Source organism: Rhineura floridana, chromosome 8, assembly GCF_030035675.1.
Source record: "Rhineura floridana isolate rRhiFlo1 chromosome 8, rRhiFlo1.hap2, whole genome shotgun sequence".
Taxonomy (NCBI): Eukaryota; Metazoa; Chordata; class Lepidosauria; order Squamata; family Rhineuridae; genus Rhineura; species Rhineura floridana.
This window is the reverse complement of record NC_084487.1, coordinates 33217481-33239612: the sequence shown is the minus strand read 5'-3', so window position 1 is coordinate 33239612 and position 22132 is coordinate 33217481. Positions and strand designations below refer to the sequence as shown.

General features: G+C 41.2%; 1 protein-coding gene across 2 annotated transcripts in view; it reads left to right on the top strand.

Annotated features, from left to right (window-relative positions):
• Positions 1 to 645: 645 nt before the first annotated feature.
• SVOPL (SVOP like) overlaps positions 646 to 22132 on the top strand; it is a 33566-nt gene continuing 12079 nt past the window's right edge. Inside the window, exons 1-10 of one of the 2 annotated variants that reach the window (XM_061582775.1) lie at positions 646 to 742; positions 2153 to 2244; positions 4756 to 4854; positions 6778 to 6849; positions 7935 to 8059; positions 11569 to 11632; positions 12587 to 12712; positions 14381 to 14509; positions 18100 to 18173; positions 21234 to 21445. In XM_061582775.1, coding sequence (XP_061438759.1) covers positions 664 to 742; positions 2153 to 2244; positions 4756 to 4854; positions 6778 to 6849; positions 7935 to 8059; positions 11569 to 11632; positions 12587 to 12712; positions 14381 to 14509; positions 18100 to 18173; positions 21234 to 21445 — 1072 coding nt within the window. In that variant the 5' untranslated portion in view covers positions 646 to 663. Of the gene's footprint in view, positions 743 to 2152; positions 2245 to 4755; positions 4855 to 6777; positions 6850 to 7934; positions 8060 to 11568; positions 11633 to 12586; positions 12713 to 14380; positions 14510 to 18099; positions 18174 to 21233; positions 21446 to 22132 lie in introns of those variants that run through there. The other variant, XM_061582776.1, reaches the window with a different exon arrangement.

The window sequence follows — 22132 nt, the reverse complement described above, 5'->3', positions numbered from 1 at the left end:
TGCTGTTATTTTCTCTCTCTTTAGTTACAGTGAGGTTTTCAAGTTACATTACTATATTATGACACCAACATATGTATAGTTACCACTTGAGAGAAACTTACGGTTATTCTGCCTAAGGTGGGTGGGCGGGTGGGTGGGACTTCATCTGGATTTTAAATGGTCCTTAATGCATCAGACATGTTTCCAAACCAGTATCCAATCTGATCTTCTTGAACCAAGGCAGCAGTATCAGCCTTTGATGGAACGGTCTCCCCCCCCCCTTAACTTGGCCAAAAAGATTTGAGTTTGGTGAAGCAGGGAGTTTTAGCTTTGGCTCTAGCTTTGCACTTCAGTAAGTCTTCATGAGCTAATCTTGGCTGAAAGGTGGGACCTTAATGTACTTAATATTTAAATACTAAATTATCATCATCATCATCATCATTATACCGCCCCACAGCCGAAGCTCTCTGGGCGGTTTACAATTAAAAACATTAAAAACAAATATACAAATATAGAAATTTAAAAACACTTAAAAAAACAATTTAAATATCAGTTCATGCACATTCAAAAGTCATAAGTTCAGTTCATGCCATTTTGGTTTGCCATCAGCTCCTTTTCTTTAGTTGTAAAGGGAAACCAAGACCTTCTCCAGTCAAAAACTCAAGATACTAATATAGTCTGAAGATGACTGACATGGAGAAGGAAGGAACAAGTGATATCGCCCTTGAGGAAACGACAGCCCAGAGACAGGAGCCAAAGGAAGGTAAGAGAATTCTCTCCAGTGCCAACAATAGCCCTGGAATTCTTGGCTAACCTTCCCTTCAAGTCACTGGTGGCGGCTGGTGCCCTTCTGGAGTGGTGGGCAGAAGGCAGGGAGACCAACTGTAGGTGAAACCAGAGCCAATGACAGGCAGAGCCACCCCTTGACTGGTCATAAGTAAGAAGCAGGCAAGTGGGGGCTGGCTGAGGACAGATCTAAGTGGATGGGGCAGAGTCCCATTTGACCTAATGGCCGAGCCTCCAATGCTCCAAGTTCTGATAAACCAGAACAGCTTGTTGACCAGTTTTCTTGAACCTGCTACCCTCCAGATGGTTTGGACTAGAAGTCGCATCAGACTCAGTTCTCAAAATATCTGTCTGTCTGTCTGTCTGTCTGTCTGTCTGTCTGTCTGTCTGTCTGTCTGTCTGTCTGTCTGTCTGTCTGTCTGTCTGTCTATCTATCTATCTATCTATCTATCTATCTATCTATCTATCTATCTATCTATCTATCTATCTATCTATCTATCTATCTATCTATCTATCTATCTATCTATCTATCTATCTATCTATCTATCTATCTATCTATCTATCTATCTATCTATCTATCTATCTATCTATCTATCTATCTATCTATCTATCTATCTATCTATCTATCTATCTATCTATCTATCTATCTATCTAATCTATCTAATCTATCTAATCTATCTATCTAATCTAATCTAAGAACTGCATTGCAACATTTGGAGAAGAGCAAAATCTAGTAGATAGCCAAGTCCTGGTCTGCATAATAGTAGAAGAGGTACAGATCAGATCATTTCATAGAGGAATTTGCAAAGGCTGAACAGCTCAAGCACCCCTCTTCAGAAGTCTCCATAAATGAGAACCAGAACGGGGGGGGGGGGAAGAGAGAGATAATTAGTTGTGGAAAAATGCACATGTCCGGGGAAAATATGCACTTGAACCTTTGCACACAGCTTGTTAGGAGAATTTGCCTGAGAATTTGCTGTTTTCTGCTCCCAGGGTGCTCCTGTTTATTTTTCTCCTCCTTAAACTTCAAAGATACTGGAAGAGAACGATCTAGTCCTGCTTAAGCTGGAAGAAAGCTCCCAAAGTTTCCATGCCCAACTCCCAAATCGTTCCTGATCTTTTCACACAGCAGTTTGATAGGAAATCACTTATTCTGTTTTGTATGGCTGCAGGGTCTGCTTGTGTGGATAGTGTCATTATATAGTTCAGTCACTAGGTGGCACTGGACTCAATTGTATCTGGGAGGTGCTAGGAGTTTCCTGTGTTTGTTCTGTTGTTGGAGAGAGACGATAAAGTTCTTATCTAGCTTCCTGACTGGGGTATCCAGTAGTGTAAGTCTTCCACAACAGTGGGCTTATTGATGCTAACACTTTCTCTCTTTCTTTAGAGCAGAAAACATTTACGGTGGCAGAAGCTGTGGAAACCATCGGTTTTGGGAGATTTCACATTGCACTCTTTTTGATCATGGGCAGCACTGGTGTAGGTTTTTACTAGTGGACGTTCTGAAAATTCTCAATTATGTGTAATGTTTTGAAAGAATAATTTTGGAAACATAAGGATTTGGGAGGTAGTTTCCAACTGCTTCCCTTTAACAGCATATGCATTGTGTTCAACCTATAAAGGCCAGTTCTGCAATTAGGAAGAGTGAAGCTGCTGTTGTAGGTGAATGATTCTGAGCAATGTTAAAAGGTAGCAAATTGTCATTTCATATAATAACCATGGGGGAAAGTGCTGAAATATCTTGACCTGGTCCTGAAACCAAACACCAGTTAGCTGTGTTTGCCCTTAATGAGTCAAACCAATAGATCTACCTAGGCAGCAGCGGCACCATGTTCCTGAATGTAATAAATCAGGGGTCCCCAAACCTTTTAGGCCTGTGGGCAGATTCGGATTTCTGAGTGGTCACTTCTCTCCTCCTTTTTTGGATCAGCCCTTGGATCAGAAAGAGAAAGAAAGAGAGAACACACACACACACACACACATTTAACATTTCTAAGGGACCTGGATAAAAGTTAGATCCAGTAAAATTAATTGGCCTGAAAAGCACATAGAGCTGGAAGAGGCAGTGAGAAAGAGCATTACTCTTGCGACTTCCTGCTTCAGCTCTTTATGCTTTTTAAGGGAGAAAAGGGTAATCATTCTGACTACCTCATGATCAAAGGGATAATGACCAAGGGGACTCAAAGACTTCACGAGCACCAGGGGAAGATCTCCAGGATGCAATTGCACTCATGGGTACCACACTGGCAACACCTACAAGTGCTGAACTTCCAGAATCCCAACTTAAGAGTCACAACAGATAGCTGTCTGAGGTGTAAAAATGCAAGAGGCACTGGAGGACACTTAAGGAGAAACATAGGAAATTGCCTTATATCAGGTCAGATTATTTGCCCATCTAGCCTAGTGTTGCCTGTTCTGACTGGCACCAGCAGCAGCTGTTCAGGATCGCGAACAGAGAAAGGTCTTCCATATCACCTTTTTAACTGGAGATGCCAAGGGTTCAACATATGACCGTTTTGCATGGAAAATTATATGCTACATCACTGAGCTATGCAACCCCCCACTCCACCTCAGTCCTGGGCCATGGAACAATAGGGTCTGGAGCAAGGTCTAGTCTGTCCTACCCCCCAGGATCTCCCCAGTTCTAATCCTTTGCATTTGCTCTCTTTCCCTAGGGCAACAATACACCTTGAGTCAGCCCTGAATAAAACCTGGGCTATATATGCAGCAGAATGTGGCGGAACAAACTTGAAATGATCCAAGTTAATTATGCCACATTAGGCAGGTGAGGGGCTACCCAGGCAGTCTGGTTTGGGTGTCATGGAAAGGCAACAAATTGTTAGCTATTTCATTTATTATTGTTGGATTTTTACTGGCAGGGAGGGGGAGAGGCGCATGTGGGACTTTCTGCCTTCCGTGCCAGAATAACTTGACCAGCCATAGTCAATGCAACTTGACTTTGCATGTTAACTTTGATAAGGAGGGCATTCGCTTCTTCACCTCAGGCAGCAAAATATTTTAGGCTGCTCCTGTCAGCAGATGGTGGATACAATTTTTGAATGCCTTCTCCTCATCTTTGAAAACAAAATTTCCTGCAAGTAAGGTACCATTCAGTGGGTACCCTGCCAACCAGAGCCAGCCCAAGGCTTTTGGCTGCCTGAGGCAAAGGACAAGATGGCACTGCCCCCAGTCCATGTACAGAAGCCAACAGTTGAATCTTACTTCAGCACAGGCAATGGGATAATATTTGCCACTGTTTTCGTTCACTGCACTGAAGGTTAGTTGGGGGGGCAGGACAGGCTGCTTAGCACACCTAGCATGTCCTCCAATGGAAGGGCACTGACTGAGGGCCTCAGGGAACACTGCTGGGGAACAGCTTCCAAGGCTTTGTTTAGAGTTTTGTTGAAATATTAGTTGTACATAAATTGTTCATATAAATAAATATAAAATTGCTATCTGAGGCATTTGCCTCCCTCTGCCTAACGATAGGGCTGCCCCTGCGGCAATTCACATACTGAGGTATATTTTGAACTGTTGATACCTCATAGTAGAACAATTGTGTTTTCCTTCCCACCCCAGTACAGTATATTATGCCTAGTCAACAATGTATGTCTAAAAGAGCAAACACGCTTCTAGCATTTGAGTTACAGGCAGTTTGAGAGAAAATGAACCCAGCATACAGAAGCAGAGTAGATCCTTCTGCACTGTGTGGCAGTTGGAGCCTTCCCCAAACTGGTGTCCTATCAGATGTTGGACTTCAACTCCCATCACTCCTGACCATTGGCTTCCCTGCTCCCTGGGGCTGATGGTAATTGGAGTCCAACAAGAGCTGGAGGGTGCCAGCTTCAGCAAGGCTGCATTAGGGCATAGGGCTCAGGCAGAGATTCTCATTATGAGGGTTGGGGGGGAGGGGTGATAAGCAAGGCCCTGTTTTTATCAGTGAAATATTGGAAGGTGTGCCTATGTAATTGCATGTGCTTATTCCTGAAGGTGGCAGAAGCCATGGAGATAATGCTGATAGCAGTGGTGGGTCCTGTCATCCGTTGTGAATGGCAACTTGAAAACTGGCAAGTGGCATTAGTGACAACAGTGAGTAAACGTTTCTATTCCCCATGTCATCTTTTGAAACAGGTGGGGTATAGAAAAAACACATTTCTCTATGCTGAGTGGCCAGTGGCCACACCATATTTTGGCTATTTAGTTGGGAATGTTTGGTCTGGTTCTTCCCTGCCCCTCTATCTTTTGGCATTCTCAAGTTAATACCTTTTCTGGCCCAATTCTTACATTATGTTGTGACAGGGGTAGGGATGGAAGGATCTGTCAATTTAAATTCTCTCAGTTTCTAATTTTTCCATTCTTAAATTCAGTTCTCCACATTTCTGCAGAAATTTGCTGTTTAAAAAAAAATCTTGAAAAATTTTCAGCATTTTAATTTGAAAGTTTCCTAATAAACACATTTTTGTATGCAGTGTTGGCTAATTTGTGCAAGCTATTTCTCCTCCTATAATGTATTTTATATGTTATTTGCATCAATCTATTCATTAATATGCACATTTTCCCTTAATGTATGCATTTTTGCAAACATTGTCTCATAGAAGAACTGCATCACAAAATTCAGATATGTGCAAATTTTGAAGGATGACTGTGTTTTGGTTCTCATATTGTTTTGGACAGTGCAAATTGAATAGATTCAGCTTTAAATGCAAACTGAGTCAAATTTCTCCCCCAACCCTAGACAGGGGGCAGATCCATACCACACATTTAAAGCACATCCAACACACATTTAAAGCACATGACTTCTCTCAAAGAATTCTGGGAATGGTGGTTTTTCTTTCACACAGCTACAACTTCCCAGCATCCTTAACAAACAACAGGACCTATTATTCTTTGGAGGAAGACATGAGCTTTAAATGTGTGTTGGATGTGCTCTAGATGTATGGTGTGTGTCCCTACCATCATGATGTCATTTTACCATGTCCATCTTATGAGGTAAGACTACTTCAGGGGGAACGCTGTTCTGAACCAAAATGGCCACTCGAATGATTGATTGATTGATTGATTGATTGATTGATTGATTGAAGAAATGTAAGTACTGCCCTTCATCAAAAGACCACGCAAGTTGGTTAACAACTTGATAATAAACAACCTAATGTACATACAAAACACCAATCCCTAAATCGCAAATAGGAACTTGTTTGTGGAGGCAGCAAATAGAAACCAGGCAGAGCAGTGGTTGAGTGGCCACAAGGTGTTGGAGGACACAGTTGGGTACATCACATGGCCTGCCCTCCACCCACTAAACTAGCCTACTGTTCTCAGCTACAATGAAAGACACTGTCCCATTGCCAGTGTTCTCATACAAAGTGACTGGTTTGACCACTTAAGCAGCCTCTTCCTCTACACAGAATCCCAACTTGCAGATATCAAACCACAGTCTTGGAGGGACTCAAAGATGACATCCAGATTAACTCCCCCCCCCATCCTGGAACAATATTTGCTACATTTATATCCCCCTAAGAAGCTCAAAGTAACATATATGGTTCCTTCCCTTCTCCTCTGTAATATGCTTGTAATAATTATTTTTTCTTTAGCTATAAGCCATAACATAAAATACATTCAGAGTTGAACCACAAATTTGGCTCTTCATTTCCTGGCTGCCATTGCAAATAAGGAAACATGCATTGAAACAATTTTTCTTGACTAATAACAAAAAACACTCATTTGGTGTATGGTGATTCTTTCTATGGCTAAACTCAGACAGATATTTTTCATGAGGATCTTTATACAGAGGACACTGGGTAATACCTCCTCTGTTTCATGTTCACAATAACTCTATGAGATAGGTTAGGCTGAAAGAGAATGACTGGCCCAAAGTCACTTCATGACCAAATGGGAATTTGAACTCTGGTCTCATAATACTCTAACTACTACCCTACACTGATTCTTACAGACTCTCCAAAATATAAAATGTCTGTTAGTTTACCAAGATACATTTCTTTTAATTCCTTTCAGATGGTGTTTTTTGGCTATATGCTAGCCAGCGTCATCTTTGGACTTTTAGCTGATAGATATGGCCGTTGGAAGGTAAATTATGTAATGTGATGGTGGGTCTCTGATTGAAAACTGGGCCATTTCTTTTACTGGCCCTGCTCCTGTGGCTTTTAACACTAGTCAGACATGTAGAAATTTAGCAGGATACACATCTCCCAACAATTTTAGGAAGAATGTAATTTATTTTGCACTGTCTTTTGCTATGGCCACATGAGAGTTGTTAGAAGACTGTTATTCCCCTCACAGAGCTCCAATTCCCAGAATTCTCTGGAAAGAGGGGCTGACTGTTAAACCACTCTGACCACTAGAGCTCTGTTAGGGGCCGGAGTTCAATTCCAACAAAAGGAGGAAGTCGAATCTCCGGTAAAAGGGGTCGAGGTCCACTCAGCCTTCCATCCATCCGTGGTCGGTAAAATGAGTGCCCGGCATATGCTGGGGGGTAAAGAAAGGCCGGGGATAGAACTGGCAATCCCACCCCATATATATGGTGCCTAGTAAACGTTGCAAGATGTCACCCTAAGAGTCGGAAACGACTCGCACTACAAGTGTGGGGACACCTTTACCTTTACCTTAATAACACTTAGCACCCTTCACACACTACACATACTACACTTCCCAGGATTCTTTGGGGGAAGCCATGACTGTTTAAAGTGGAATAAATATCTGATGTGGATGTGGCCTATATCAGATCCAGATCTTTCCAAACCATGCTGTCTAGGATCATTATAATTGGAGATTGTAGGAACTGAACCTGGGACCTTCTGCATGCAATTACATTTGCTCTGCCACTGAACTATAGAGCATAGCCCTGTGGGTTCTGATATAGTGTCAGGAATTGCAACTCCCACCCCAATGTTTTTATTGTTTTATCTCTTGTTGTTTGCCGCTGTGGGCTCCTTTCAGAGGAAGGGTGGGATATAAATTTAATAGATAATCATAATATATTTTGCTGCAATTACAATTAGTTCTTTTCTTCATGGCTAGCATAGAACTGGAAAAGATGAACACTCAGTAGGTGACGCTAAGCATAAGTCAACCCTGTTCAGTACTGTTTCAGCAACTAGCATTGAGTTTTGCTTTGGAGTCAACTGCCCTACTTTCTGTATCTCCCTTTTCAGATTTTGTTCATCTCTTTCGTCTGGGGAGCATATTTCTCTTTGCTGACATCGTTTTCCCCCTCATACATCTGGTTTGTCTTTCTCCGGACCATGGTGGGATGTGGTGTCTCTGGTCATGCACAAGGGTAATGTTGTGCTGTGTTCAGCATGTCAGTAGAAACTTCAGCAGATAACAGTTGAGATGCCATGTAGACAAGACAGGTTACCTGTATCAAGATGCACCTGCTGATCGCTCAGTATTGCAGTTTTGGGATGCTTTCAAATCTGCAGCTGCTCTTAGAAGCCCAGGTTTTGATGAGACAAGGTGTGTCCTTTTGATGTGCCCTTCAGCCAGCATAGATTAGGTTCCAGCAATCACAATTCATTTCTCAATCACCACCAGGATAGACTACTGCAATGCGTATTGTGTGAGGCTGCCCTTGAAGACTATTTATTTTACTGATTTAACAACATTAATATATCTCCTGATTGTAACAAAAACTCTAAATGGTTTACAAGAAATATTAAAATTAATAAAAAGTTAAAAACAAGTAATTAAAAACATTTTAAAGACCATCTCAGCAGTAAACTAAAAGAAATTAAAATACATCAACATCTACATGTCTGGAAGACTACTTGGAAGCTTCACTTGAAATGCAGACTATGGTGGCTCAGCCCCAGAAGGGTCACTGAGAGAACATCATGCTTCTGCTTCAACAACCATGTTCAGGCGTTCTCTACACACAGAAGCTGCATGTGGAGAAGAAGGCGATGGGACTGCGCTTCTGGTTCTGTCTTGATGGCGTCCTGCATGGCACTGGCCATGCCCCCTTCCTGTCTACACACTGGTGCAGACATCTGCATAGGGAAAGCCTATTATGAGCAAGCTGCTCATGCATGTGCTTCCACATGATCAGAACTCCTGTGTAACTGGGGGTTCTGATTGTTTGGAAGCCTACAAATGATCAGCTGCTCCCATGAAGGTTTTCTCTTTGCAGTTACTTATCTATGGCTAGGGATGCAAGGATCTATCAATGTTGGTTCTCTCTGTTTCTAATTGTTTCAATCTTAAATTCATTTCTCCACATTCTTGGCAATATTTTTTTAATCCTCAACAAAAATGTTCAGCATTTTAATGTGAATTTCTCCTACTAAACACATTTTTGTATGCATTTGTTTTGCCGAAGGGTTTTTCCCTTCCCTGAGGCAAGTAAGTTCGAGATCAGAATGACCATGAAACACACTGATGAGGAAAGAAAATTTAGTGTTTTATTGAAGCAAAAGCTATTGGTTGCAGCAGGCTGGCACTAAAACACTTACAGCAACTAATGATGAGCACAGCTTTTATCTCACATTCTCCATTTTCCCTGCTGGAAGCCCCAGTCAACAGACAGGCGGAGAGATTCCATGTTATGGCCCTGTTTGGATTTACACTGTGCCACTCTTCCCTGCAGGCTGGTGTCGAGGCTTATCTGCCTAGATCAATGGCCCTTTATTTATACCAAAAAAAACCCCTCTGGGAGGGGGCATAGGTGGCACCTATAACTGTGAAAGTTTTCTTTCCCAGCAGCAAGTGTCTTTAGATCTCACTCTTTGTTTACCTTACAGTGGCCTTGGAGCTGTTCTAGCCAGAGCTGAGAAGGCAGCTGTGAAGCCATCCCCCGTCCCTCTCAGAGTGTGTGGAAGCCTTCTCTTTGATGAGCTCATCCTGGCTGTTTTGACTAATTAAACTTCCTTTTCCTGGCTTCTGTTTGCAACATGGAGAGTGCAAAACAGCTTCTTCTCAGCTTTCTGTCCTATACAGGATCAGAGAGCTTTCTCAGATTCCTTATACTATGCAAGCAGTTTGAAAAACAATAAGCACCCCATAAATCAGGGGTATGAGACAAGAATTATGGGGTAGGTGAATGGGGCATGCCACACTAAGCTCCTTGGTTTACATCTAGATGTCTTCCAGAGTTTCATTTGCCCCTATAGCAGTTTTGACTAATGTACACATTTTTGCAAGCAATTTCTCCTGGTATAATACATTTTTGCATGTTATTTTCAGTCATATATTAATTTTATGCACATTTCCCCCTAATAGATGCATTTTTGTAAACATTGCTTGGTTGGAGAACTGCATCCCAAATTTGGATAAATGTGAATTTCGAAGGATAGCTGTGTTTTGGTTCTCATGTTGTTTTGGAAAGTTCAAATTTGATAAATTCTGTTGTAGATGTAAGCTGATTGAATTTCTCCCCCATCTCTATCCATGGCAATCCACAAGCATCCAGGGTGCATAGCAAGCAGTTGCAGTTCTACTTCTTCCTTTTCCACATGCAGGTATTATGCATGGACAATGCCTGAATATGCTTAGCATTTGCACTGATTTCCTGTTCTCTTCCAAGTGCAATTCAAGATACAGGCTTGAATGTCATGATACAAGCCCTAAAACCTTTAGGCCCCAAATACCTGAGACACCGCCTCCTGCCCAGGTCCCATTCCAATCTCTGAAATCAGGTTAAGATGCCAATTTAATGATGTTGACTTTATACCATGTCCAGAAACCAGAAAAATGTTCTAGGGAGTTAATCCTGGTTTATGTATTAAAACCTCTTCCCCTTGAGAACTTGTCAACTCAATATTCTAAGACCTAGTTCTCCATGAGGTGGAAAACTTGGTCAGGGGTTTCCCACTTCAGATTGTAGATGGGGGGCTCACACAAGTGAACATTCCTCTCTTACTATTATTTTTAAATCCCTCTACATACAAAATTAGGTACCAGGGAGTGGTCCAGTTTAGCCTTCCTGGCAGGCTAGTATTCATGGAGGATTTGTCCTCTAGCATCCTAGGTCTGAAATGGTAAATCCCAGACACAGATTTACTGTCTCAGGGACAACTAAACCCATTTTAAGCTGCCTGTTGATAATTAGAATTCAGGCCCCTCATCCTTGAGCAGCTGCTGGGGCAAAACTGACACCTTGGTGGGCCCATTGGCACCTACCCTGGCCTCCCTACCAGTGGTGGCAGCTGTGAGCTGCCATTTAAAATCTCCCACAATTCCCTAGAGTCTCAGGCATTGTGAGAAATGTGTGCAAGCTCCCTTGTACCTCAACTATCCTTGAGGCACATAGTGATTCTTTTGTGCACTAGGTAATTCATATACAGGCTTGCCCTGGACGGTGGCCTCTTGTGTGACCTGGTAGACTTTCCGGCTATGCTGGCAGCTCTTCAAGTAGTGCTGGGTGGGTCTGGACATCTTTAAATTCCCACGATCCCTAGGAGTGATACTAGGCTGGGGTATCGTAGATGCAGGGTGATACTAGGTTGGGGGTAAATTCAAAAGATGGCCAGATCGAGCTGTCTGGCATTGCCCAGAGTGTAGGGTCAGATTTTTTTAAAGGGATGGTCCAAGGGGCAAACATCAGCAGCAGGCCCCGTCAACTTCCCAAGGATACAGGGGGTGATGCTGGTCATCTTCATATAAATATCCAACTACTGGTCTGCATTGTATACTGAGTGAAGTGAGATGAATGCAACAGTCACTGTTAGCTTCTAAATCACAATTTAGGTCAGCTGGAACTATACAGATTAATTACCTGATGAGGTGGAATGTGGCATACATATTTCTTTGTCTCTCCATAACCTTCTTGCTTTATCCTTCTTTTTTTAGGCTTATAATAAAAACTGAATTTTTGCCTACAAAATACCGGGGTTATATGTTACCATTATCACAGGTAAGCTAGAAGTACATTTAGTACAGTGATTCCCAAATTTTTTCCTGCATGGACCACTAGAAAATTGCTGAGGGTCTTGGCGGGCCACATAATGATTTTTCTGCCTGTTGTACCAATTGTAATTCCATAGAATAAATACAATACAACAGAAGAAATAGAAGAAGCAATAAAATACAATAAAAATCAATAGGAATACTCAATCCAATGGATGTGCTATCCCCCACATTCAACCACAAATCCATGGACATACTGCAGACCACTTGAATGAAGCTCACAGACCACAGTTGGGGAACCCCTGGTGTAGTGAAAAGCAAAATACCTCCAAGATAGCGTGCATTGTTGCCAGAGTGCTATGGCTCAATCTGTGGATGGGCCAGTTCACAGCTGTGTGGTCTGGGAGACTGCATGTCACATGGGGCCAATTTTTGAACACATGTACCAACTCAAATTTGAAAAACTCAAAAGGAAAAGAATTGGGTCAGGTGATAAGATTTCCTATGTTCTGTATAAGTAAGAGGAAATATTTCCATATGTATCAGAACTGCACCAGTTCATACATCAGTCTGTGAAATATCCTTATTTTCTAATTGTATTGTTACTCTTTGCAGTATGAAATGTGCATGCTTGTAAGCATGGAATAAATTTATTCTCCAGTAAATTGGATGCTCCATATACACCATTCTGAGAATGATTGAGAGCTGACATTCAACCTTCCAGGGCCAAGTTGATGAATGCATTTGCTTACTTTATCAAAACCTGTATTGACAGCCCACAAGTTAGAAGCCAGAGTGCGTGGCTAAATCTCTTTTCTTAATAACATTCTATGTGGCTACAGCAGCTTGAAGGAAGTCGTGAAAGTTGATGTGACTGCAGAGAGGAACTTCTACTAAAAAATAATGAGCAAAGAATCCCATCACCTTATGTTTTAACCTCTATTTTTTCCCTGTTGGACAGGTGTTTTGGTTGGCAGGCTCTTTACTAATTATTGGACTGGCATCAGTGGTTAACCCAACCATTGGATGGCGGTGGCTAATAAGAATTGCCACTCTACCAGGCATTGTTCTCCTCCTAGCATTTAAGGTTTGGAAGACTTATGACCACATTATTAGTACATATAGTTACTTTAGAAGTTATGTTCTCCCTCTCTCTTCTCTTTCTTGAGCTAGCTAAAGATGTTCACAACTAAGTTCCACTGGAACTGAAGGACAAGATGGTGACAGCTTCGTTGGACAAGTCACAACTAGGTTTAGCTGGATTGGGGCCATAGGTTTAATGATTCCCTTTCAGGCTTGGAAAAAACTAAGAAAGTGATACAGGTGTCTGGATGTTTAGCAGTATTTTCGTGAATAACTTGGGTAAAGGAGTGAAGACAGTGCCTGCCAAATTTTGTAAGAGGCACAAATCTGGGAAGAGATGTCAACATTTTAGAGGAGATCAGTGTTGATAACGAATGGAAAATTCATATGAAAATAATAAGTTCATTATCAGTAATAGGAAATTTGAAATGGAAAGTCCTGGAAAGACAAATTGGAAAGACAAATATACAGAGTAGCTATAGCTATGCAGTAATGCTGCAATAATTCTGGGCTCCCTTTGGTAGAAAGGGTGGGATATTAAATAAACAAACAAACAAATAAATAAAATAATTTCCTAGAGCACAAGCCCTCAAACTTTGCAATTTATGTATTTACTTATCACAAATATACATGCTCAAAATGGAGCTTTAGGATTGCAACATCTTGGAGAGGTAAACTTACTAAGAGATTGTGGATTTTGAGGTTAGGCGTGTGTGCCATCATTGCAGTCTTTTAGATGTCTGCTAAACCCTTTTCTGTTTTAGTGGGTTTATCCTGACATGTGATTTTGTTGGATTTGGTTTAGATGTTTTATTGTTTTTAACTTTTAAATACATTGTTATTTTATTTTCATTTGTATTTTTTTAAAATAACAGAAGGGTTTGCTGCCCTGGGTTCATTTGAAAGGCAGGATATAAATTAATTAAATATATAAAATTTCCTCAGGGCCACTTTGTAACCTTCCTGGTTAAACAGGAATCAAGTCATGGCTTCCAAATACAAGCTGAGATCCATTGCGCCACACTGGCCCTGCCATATCAAGCCTTTTCAGGTTAAGAAATGACCTGTTTTGCATTGTGCTGTGGCCATGAGCTAATTTGTATAAAATGTCTGAGAATGTCTGCTGTTCTGCTCAGTCTTTGGCCAAGTTCATTCAGAGAAACACATGTGGACTGGCAATTGTGGATATAGTCAGCAATTTCCACGATCAAGGTAGTACATTTTCTAGCTTTTGGGATCACAGGAGTTTCTTTTGACTAAAGCTGTGATTGCCCGGTCCACATGTTTGCCTACGAGTGTACCTGCCCAAGAATGGCTGCTGCGGACAGAAAAAGGATTGTGTGAGTTGGCCCAAGCTGTGTATTTGTCATCATATTGGTGAGAGTTCTTTAAAAAAAAAAAATTTGGTCACAGACCAGTACATACACATAATAAATAAATCAAAACCATATAAAATACATAAAACCAAGACTAAATAGAATATTACAATCAGTATACAGGCTTCCTATATAAAATCATTTGTCATCGATTCCCAGCATACAAGTTCTTTAACCTTATGGATCCTAAATAAAGTCTGGTCTTTATTACAGTAAGATCTTGCAGTAAGATTGTAAGATCCAAGGTGATGGTGGAAACACCCCCTCTCATGTTTCTAAACCATTTGTATTTGCAGTTTATCCCCGAGTCTGCTCGGTATAATGTATCATGTGGGAATGATAAAGCTGCCCTTGCAACACTGCAGTGGATTGCTAAGATGAACCATTCCATTATGCCTGAAGGAAAGTTGGTGGAACCTGTTGATGTAAGAATCAAAATATTGTCATTGCATGGGATGGTTATATTACAAAATACGAGGGGCTGCTGTCAGCCCTTGTCTCTTTCCCCCCTTCTTCCTTATTTTAGTTGAACACACCAGCATTGTACTGTGCATTGCCCTGTTCCCATCTTATAATATTGAACATGGCTATTCAGGACTAATGGCCATACTACCCTGAACACGACGGATCTCGTCTGATTTTGGAAGCTAAGCAGGGTCAGGCCTGGTTAGTACTTGGATGGGAGACCACTTGGGTGCTGTAGGCTTAGAGGAAGGTAATGGTAAACCACCTCTGAATACCTCTTACCTTGAAAACCCTATGAATATATATATATATGATTCATAGGTTGTAATTGACTTGAAGGCATATAACAACAACAAAATCCATGACTCAAAAAATAGGAATACATGGAAGCTAAGGTTCCAAGTGCTCACACAGAAACATTGGGTCTAAGGCCCTCGTGTTGCAATGGAGAGGGGGTGGGAAGGAAAAAAAGGAAAGGCAGCAGATTCACATAATGTAATAGACCTTTAAAAGTGCTAAACTGGCCTTTGCCAGCCTGATATGCTCCAACTCCCAGCCAGCATTGTTCGTGAAGGCTGAGCTGACATGTGTGGCTAGACCATGCCTGTCCTCATATTTCATGCAGTGCAAGACATTGTAGTGAAATGTGTCTTTAAGTTAGATCAGTGTTTCTCTCTTTTTTTTAACATTAATTTTTATTCAAATTTTCAAAAACAAAACAAAAGAAAAAGAAAAAGAACAAATTAATAACTAATACAATAAAAACTATTGACTTCCGATTTATCATAGATCAGCTATAAGTCTATAATATATAACAAACCTGTCTCTTAATAGATTATAAAATCACCTTCCTCCAGTGGTTATCTTAATTGGTATCAAATCACATTAACATCATATCATTTTATTCTTTCAACAAAAAGTCAAAGAGAAGCTTCCAATCCTTGAGATATATATTCATCAATTTTTCTCCAAATAGGCATGTCAATTAATCCATCTCTTCAAGTCTACTAAATCCAGTAATTTCAATAGCTCTTCTTCCATTATCCGTGTTGATTCCATCTTCCATCTTCCATCTTTGCGCACCCAATAATCTTGCTGTCGTAGTCATATAATAAGAGTCTGATAGGAATTTCCTTCATCATAAATATTTCCTTACCATCAATTCCGAACGTATCACTGAGATATTGTTGCAAAGCCGCATCTCTGTTCCTCTTTTTTACAGAATGCACTAGCACATCTCTTGAAAGTTTTTCCATTGTCACAAATCTGGAATTAATTCTGTAAACTTTCTCCATTTCAAGTTCCATCAAATCCTTCCAGTCCAGGAATTTTTTCGAACCGATGATATCTTTATCTCCAATCTCTTCACCAATTCCTTCAGGGACAGCAAGCTGAGTTCCAAACAGTAATATTTGTCTCCAGGATCCAACACAGCCATAAAATCCAAATCTTTTTCCAAGTCCATATTTAATAAATCTATTCCAATCTCCAGGGCTTGAACCTTCCCTTTAATTTTTCTTTCATCTCCTTTTATTTGTCCAGTTATATCTTTGGTCCCATCTACCCCCATTCTCGTAGAATCCTCTATTTCTGTCAGCTCCTGTCTCATTCTGCCAAATTCAATTTTCATCTCTTGTCTGCTCTGTCTCATCTCTTGTTTGATTAGCTAAATCTCATTCATTATTTTCTGAAACATATCTAGAGAGGAAATCCCTTCCTGTACATCCAGGGTCTCAGCCACCTTCTTGATTGTCATTCTTAAAACCCAAAGAACAAAACACCTTCAATTTCCAATTATAGCCACTATTCCCAAGCAAAGAACAGTTTATTCTTTTTCTAGTCACAAAGGAGTTAATCTTCCAAACCTGATGACATCAGTCCTCTAGACAGCACAAACTGCCTTATCTCTTATGCGTCCAAAAGTGCAAAACAAATTTAGTTCACAGCATCCAAATAATTAGTGGCATAAAGAATAAGCAGATTCGTTAAAAAGAAGTAGACCAGAAAAAATAGTCCCAGACATATAAAATTCAAATATCAAATAAATCAAATTTTCTCTCTTCAAATCAGATGCCCCTCATCCGTTTATATCTTTATAATGCCCAATTCCATGCCAGCTTTTTGCAATAAAAACAAAGATAGGTTTATTCGATTTTCTTCCTCCTAGTTCCGAGTGTAGAAGAGAAAGTTATAACTCACCCAGGAATTCTTGTTGCTAATTCCTTGACAAATCTCTTTTGCTATAACGATTTAAGCTAGATAATAATAGACAGAAGAATGCTTGCCTGTTAGAATGTTTTTCTTTGAAGAAAAAAAAAGTCTCGCTTAATCAGTTTGAGCTTGTTGTAATCCCTAGCTCCGTCCGACGCTTGCTGGCTAGACCTTCATTCATAGACGATCCTGATGAATTCCAGCCCCCAACAAACACCACGGAACTTCTGTGGATAATCTCTACGTTTCTCCCTTGCCTGGGAGAAAATTTTCCCAGTCAAAAAAACCCTTCTGACTGGTTTTAAAAACTGAAAAAGCTTCCTCTGAGACGAGAGCTCGTCCTAGAGGCAAGCACAAGTGGAGCGATCCTCCTGGGAAGTGAGTTAGATCAGTGTTTCTCAACCGGTGTGCCTCCAGATGTTGTTGGACCACAACTCCCATCAGCCTCAGCCAGCATTGCCAATGGTCAGGAAAGATGGGAATTGTGGTCCAACAACATCTGGAGGCACACGGGTTGAGAAACACTGAGTTAGATACACAATTAACTTTCTCTAGGGTATTACACACCCTAGGGGGAGCTAGACTGATTTAGTTAATTTGTTAGTGTTGTGTGTGCTGGGTGAGGCCTAGCACAGAACAAGCTCAAATGTTTTACTGTTTAAGATTTATTAAATAAAGCAGCTCTATTTCATCCTCAGTCTCATCCTGATCAATATAACAAAAGTGATGTTTATTTTGGGTGGTGGGAAAATTGTGTCACACAGGCAGCAAATGGCCCTTAATTTTATATGGCCCGCAGAGATGGAGTGGGAGTGGGGAATTGGGTGGTGCAGAGGGAGGGGGGAGAGAGAGAGAGAAGAGAAAGAGAGAGAGCCTTTCAATGTAGCAAGCTGCCCACTTTTGGTTGTGGTCTTTTGGCTCTAGCCTTACCCACGATTAACTTTGGCTCCACGCACCAACAACTGCAACCCTCAATCAACTTTTCGCTTAGGTCAGAAGCCCTTCAGTGGGAAAAAAGTTCCCTCCCCTGATTTAGGAGTGTTTAATGGCTATTTGTTTAGCTTTATTCTGGGCATTCACAGGCAGGACATGAGAGTGATGTCCTTCCCCTGTCATTTGTGCTCAGCCTATGGAAAGGTATGCTCCCTCTGTACATTTTGTCAAAATGGCTAGTAGCCATTGGTAGATCCACTCTGCATGAATTTTCCCACTTATCTAAATGATACAGGCTATCGCCCTGAAACTGCCTCTAAGCTTGGGGTTTCAGAAATACAGTTTTTAGGCTTTCAGCCACACATTTTAATGTATTTCACACTGTTCCTTTTACGTTATTTTTCAGGAAAGAAGGGGTAGATTCAAAGACCTGCTGGATCCCAAGTATTTACGAACATCTTTGCAAATATGGATTATATGGTAAATGTGTTTGGCTTGCTTCTTTCAGATGACAACTTATAAGCAAACTGAAATCAATGGAATATGTCAAGAGAGTAGGCTCAGGTGCATCTTAAGGATCAAAGCTATTAACCAGAAACTAGTCAGTCAGAATGGGAGAAGATTGGTTATGGTAACTGAATGCACAATTCCCTTTTTTCATGAAAGGACCTATACACTGCCAGCTGCTTCTGTGTCACAGGCAGAGGGACTAGAATGGCAGCTAATGACATTCTGTTTAAAACCTATTGCTCTCTTTTCTCTTCTAATTTGGGAAAGTACATGTGAATAAAAGATAACTACAGAATAGATAAGGCTACACAAGTAGCCCTTGTAAACATCTAGATCCTTTGAAATGGTACCATTATATAGAATTGCAATACAACCACTGTGTGCCAGAAGTTTAGCCAACAATCATATTCTGTTGGACCTCTGTTATTTAGAGCCATTTAAACATGCCCATGAACACACATGCATTCTGTTTAATGCATTGTTATAGCTATGATTCAGTGGTGCATACACATCAAACCTGTTTATGCATTGGGGCATAATGGGCTGGTTTTCTCTTGCAGTGTCATGCTCTGTCCTCTAATTTCCTTCATTGCTCAATTTGCTTTTTCTGTTCGTCTTGGCTTATAAAGTGGCTCCTGGCGTTCATGGTGGGGGGAATTAGAGGAGGGAAATGGCTTTGCTACATCCCCACTACATGCTTGCTTGTGAACAGAGCCTTTGCCGTTCTGGGCATATGTTCTAAATTCTGCTCCATCCCAAGTCCAACAATCAAGAAATACAAATACTTTAACTGTGTTGTGTTATGCACTATCCATGTAAAATGTAAACTTATAAGCAAGCAGGGCCATTGTCAGGGAGTTATAGGGAGTACACATGTACTGGACTCTGAGCTAGAAGGGGCCCATAGCTCAGCTTTCTTTTAAAAAGAGTAGGCCAATCAGACATCTACAAAAGAAAGTTAGAAAGCAAAATGTGGAGGCAATTATCTAAAGTTTCAGCAGGCAGCAACATTGCTAAGGATGTTTAATCACTGTTACTAAGCAATCAGAGGAAGTAATGCTGATCATCCCCATCTGCCAGAGGTGAAGCTCCCAGAGCAGCAACAAAAACAGGAGAAGCTTGTGGTTGCTGCTGCTAGCCTGATGCTAGACAGAGGAGGAGAGTCTGCCATTGGGCTATGCTTGTTTAAGCACTTTCTTCTGTGTCCACTTTATTCCATTCACTCCATAAGCGTGCTGCTTTTACAGTGTAAAACACAATTGCCTGGCTTTGGTATGTTTTACTCAGAAGTGAGTTATATGTGTATGTGTATAGACAGATACATATACATGAATGTTACATGCATTTCCATTTTCAACCTACTGTCCAATTAGGTTGAAATGAAATACATCCCATTGCCCTATATGATGATGATGATTTCCGTTTCTATCCCTCCAGGAGCCAAAGCATACAATGTCATCTGTAAACAGTATAATTAAAACATTATAAAATTAAATCTTCTAAAACACATACCAAAATATATGCAATGCTTTCCAAGCTGATGAAACATCCAATTCTAAGTATTAAATGCCTGGATGACTTTTTTTCCAAATTACATCTGTAGATGATAATATGGGGAACAAACACACTTCCCCAGGAAGAGAACTCCATAATTGGGGAACTGCTACAGAGAAGGCTGTGCTGCAGGCTATGCCCTCAGGCCACAACCATTGACAAGACCACCAACAAGACCTCCCCCATGAATCTTAAGGCCAGGGCTGGTTGATATTGTGGGGGGAAATCTTTTAAGTACTTGGGCTTCAAGCTATTTAGGGCTTTGCACGCCTTGAATTGTGCCCAGGAGCTCACGGGTAGCCAGTGCGATGCTTTTAGGACCAGTGACACATGGTCCCACCATGCTGTCCCACTTAATAGTCTGCCAGCTGCATTTTCCACCAGCAGCAGCTTCCAAACTGTCATCAAGGGTAGCCCCTACAGTGCATTGCCGTAAGTCAAAAGGAGGTCGCTAGTGCATGGATTACTGAGACCAAGCTGTCTTTGGTCCAGGAATGCTGTAGCCAGCAAACCAACTGGAGGTTGAGATTATGAACGGTATCATTCTGTACCTGAACTTACCTGAACTTACAAGATCTGAACAGGGTGGTTCATGACAGATGCTCTTGGAGGTCACTGATTCATAGGGTTGCCATAAGTCGTAATCGACTTGAAGGCACATAACAACAACAACATCATTCTGTCAGCATAAGGATTTCTGCTTGCGCTAAGGAACTTCCCTCCTCTTCTCTCATCGTGTGCCCTGCACCCTCCCCAAATATGCTACAGAGGGAAGAACCTCCAGAACAGATGGAAATGGAAAGGAGAGGAGGGAAGTTCTGCTGTGCAAGCTGAAATCTTGCTCTGTCGGAACATATTACTTGGATACCGCTTAAGCTCTGCTTGCCAACCAAGCTACCTGTTCCTCTACTGACAAATTTGAATTAAGGAGTATTCCCAGACTACACACCTCTTCATTTGGGCCCTAGGATCCTTTAGGGGAGTGCAGCTCCTCCCAGAACAGGTTGTCCCCCTAATTGCTGAACATGAGAACCTCCCACCCATAGTACTTCTGTCTCATCAGGAATGTTTCTTTGCTTTCCCATTCAGCCCATCGCTGCCTCCAGGCCACTGTTGCTTCCCCTTTCTTGGAATACGTACTAGGGCTCTAAACTTCCTGAGATATTGACTGCACTGAAGAGTTTCTACATCTAGTTCAATAAAACTAGGATTTTTTTGGTAATTGTTTAGAATGCTCCCGAGGTTTAATTTAATAGCACACCTCGTTTTCATACTTTAGCTCTGAGTTGTTTAATGAATTGAAAGTATTTATAGAACCCATAGTTGTAAAGCTCTGAATGTCATTAGCTGGAATGCCGTTATATGTCCTTAGTTGTTTTACTTGAAACTGTAATTTGGGGCACTTAATAAGTACTTTGTCTTGCCACCCAAACTATCAAGAATGTTTAAGTTTAATGATCATCCTCTCTGTCACAGGCTTGGGATATCTTTTGCTTATTACGGCATCATCCTGGCCAGTGCCGAATTACTGGAGAAGAATCTGGTTTGTGCCACGGGAGGAGGAGGATCAGCTGGAGAGGATGAGTTGGGTGATTATTCTGAGGAAATCCGGAGCCCTTGTGTCTGTCATCTCTTTGCCCCGTCTGACTACCAGATCATGATCATCAGCACAACTGGAGAGATTGCGTGTAACTTTCCCTTCTGTATCTATTTAAAATGGGGTGGAGATAAGAGGTAGGGAAACCATCAGAGTGGCTTACCAGCATTATAAAGTTTAAGTCAGCAGTCCTTCATACCCACAATATATTTAAAGCACATGGCTTCCCCAAAGAATCCTGGGAACTGTAGTTTACCCCTCACAGCATTTCCCAGCACCCTTAAAAAACTACAGTTCCTAGCATTCTTTGGGGGAAGTGATACACTTTAAATGTACTTTAAATGTATGGGATGTATGCAACCTCATATTCGCCTATCTGGGAGTAAGCCCATCTCAGCTCAATGGGACTTATTTCTGAATAGACATATACAGGACTGTGGCCGTAAAACAAAATGCACAATATGAAACAAGAAGAAAAGCAGACAGTTTAAAGAACCAGCAGCCAAGCGTCTGCTCATCTGTGAAGCACAGTATGTGAGCCAGAAGCTCATGGCGCTCAGCCACAACAACATCCACAACTAGGAAGGTATATTTTGCTACTTTTGAGATTATTGTAGTTGCAGCACCCACCATCTGTGAGCTCCAGTTTACATGCCGCGTTGCTCCCAGGAGACGTTTTCCATGACAGAAGGAGCCAAAAGTAACACTCCACTAAGCCACCATTTTTTCTTCATAATGTGCACTCCAGAAAATAAATCTGTGGCGTTTTGCTACTTTT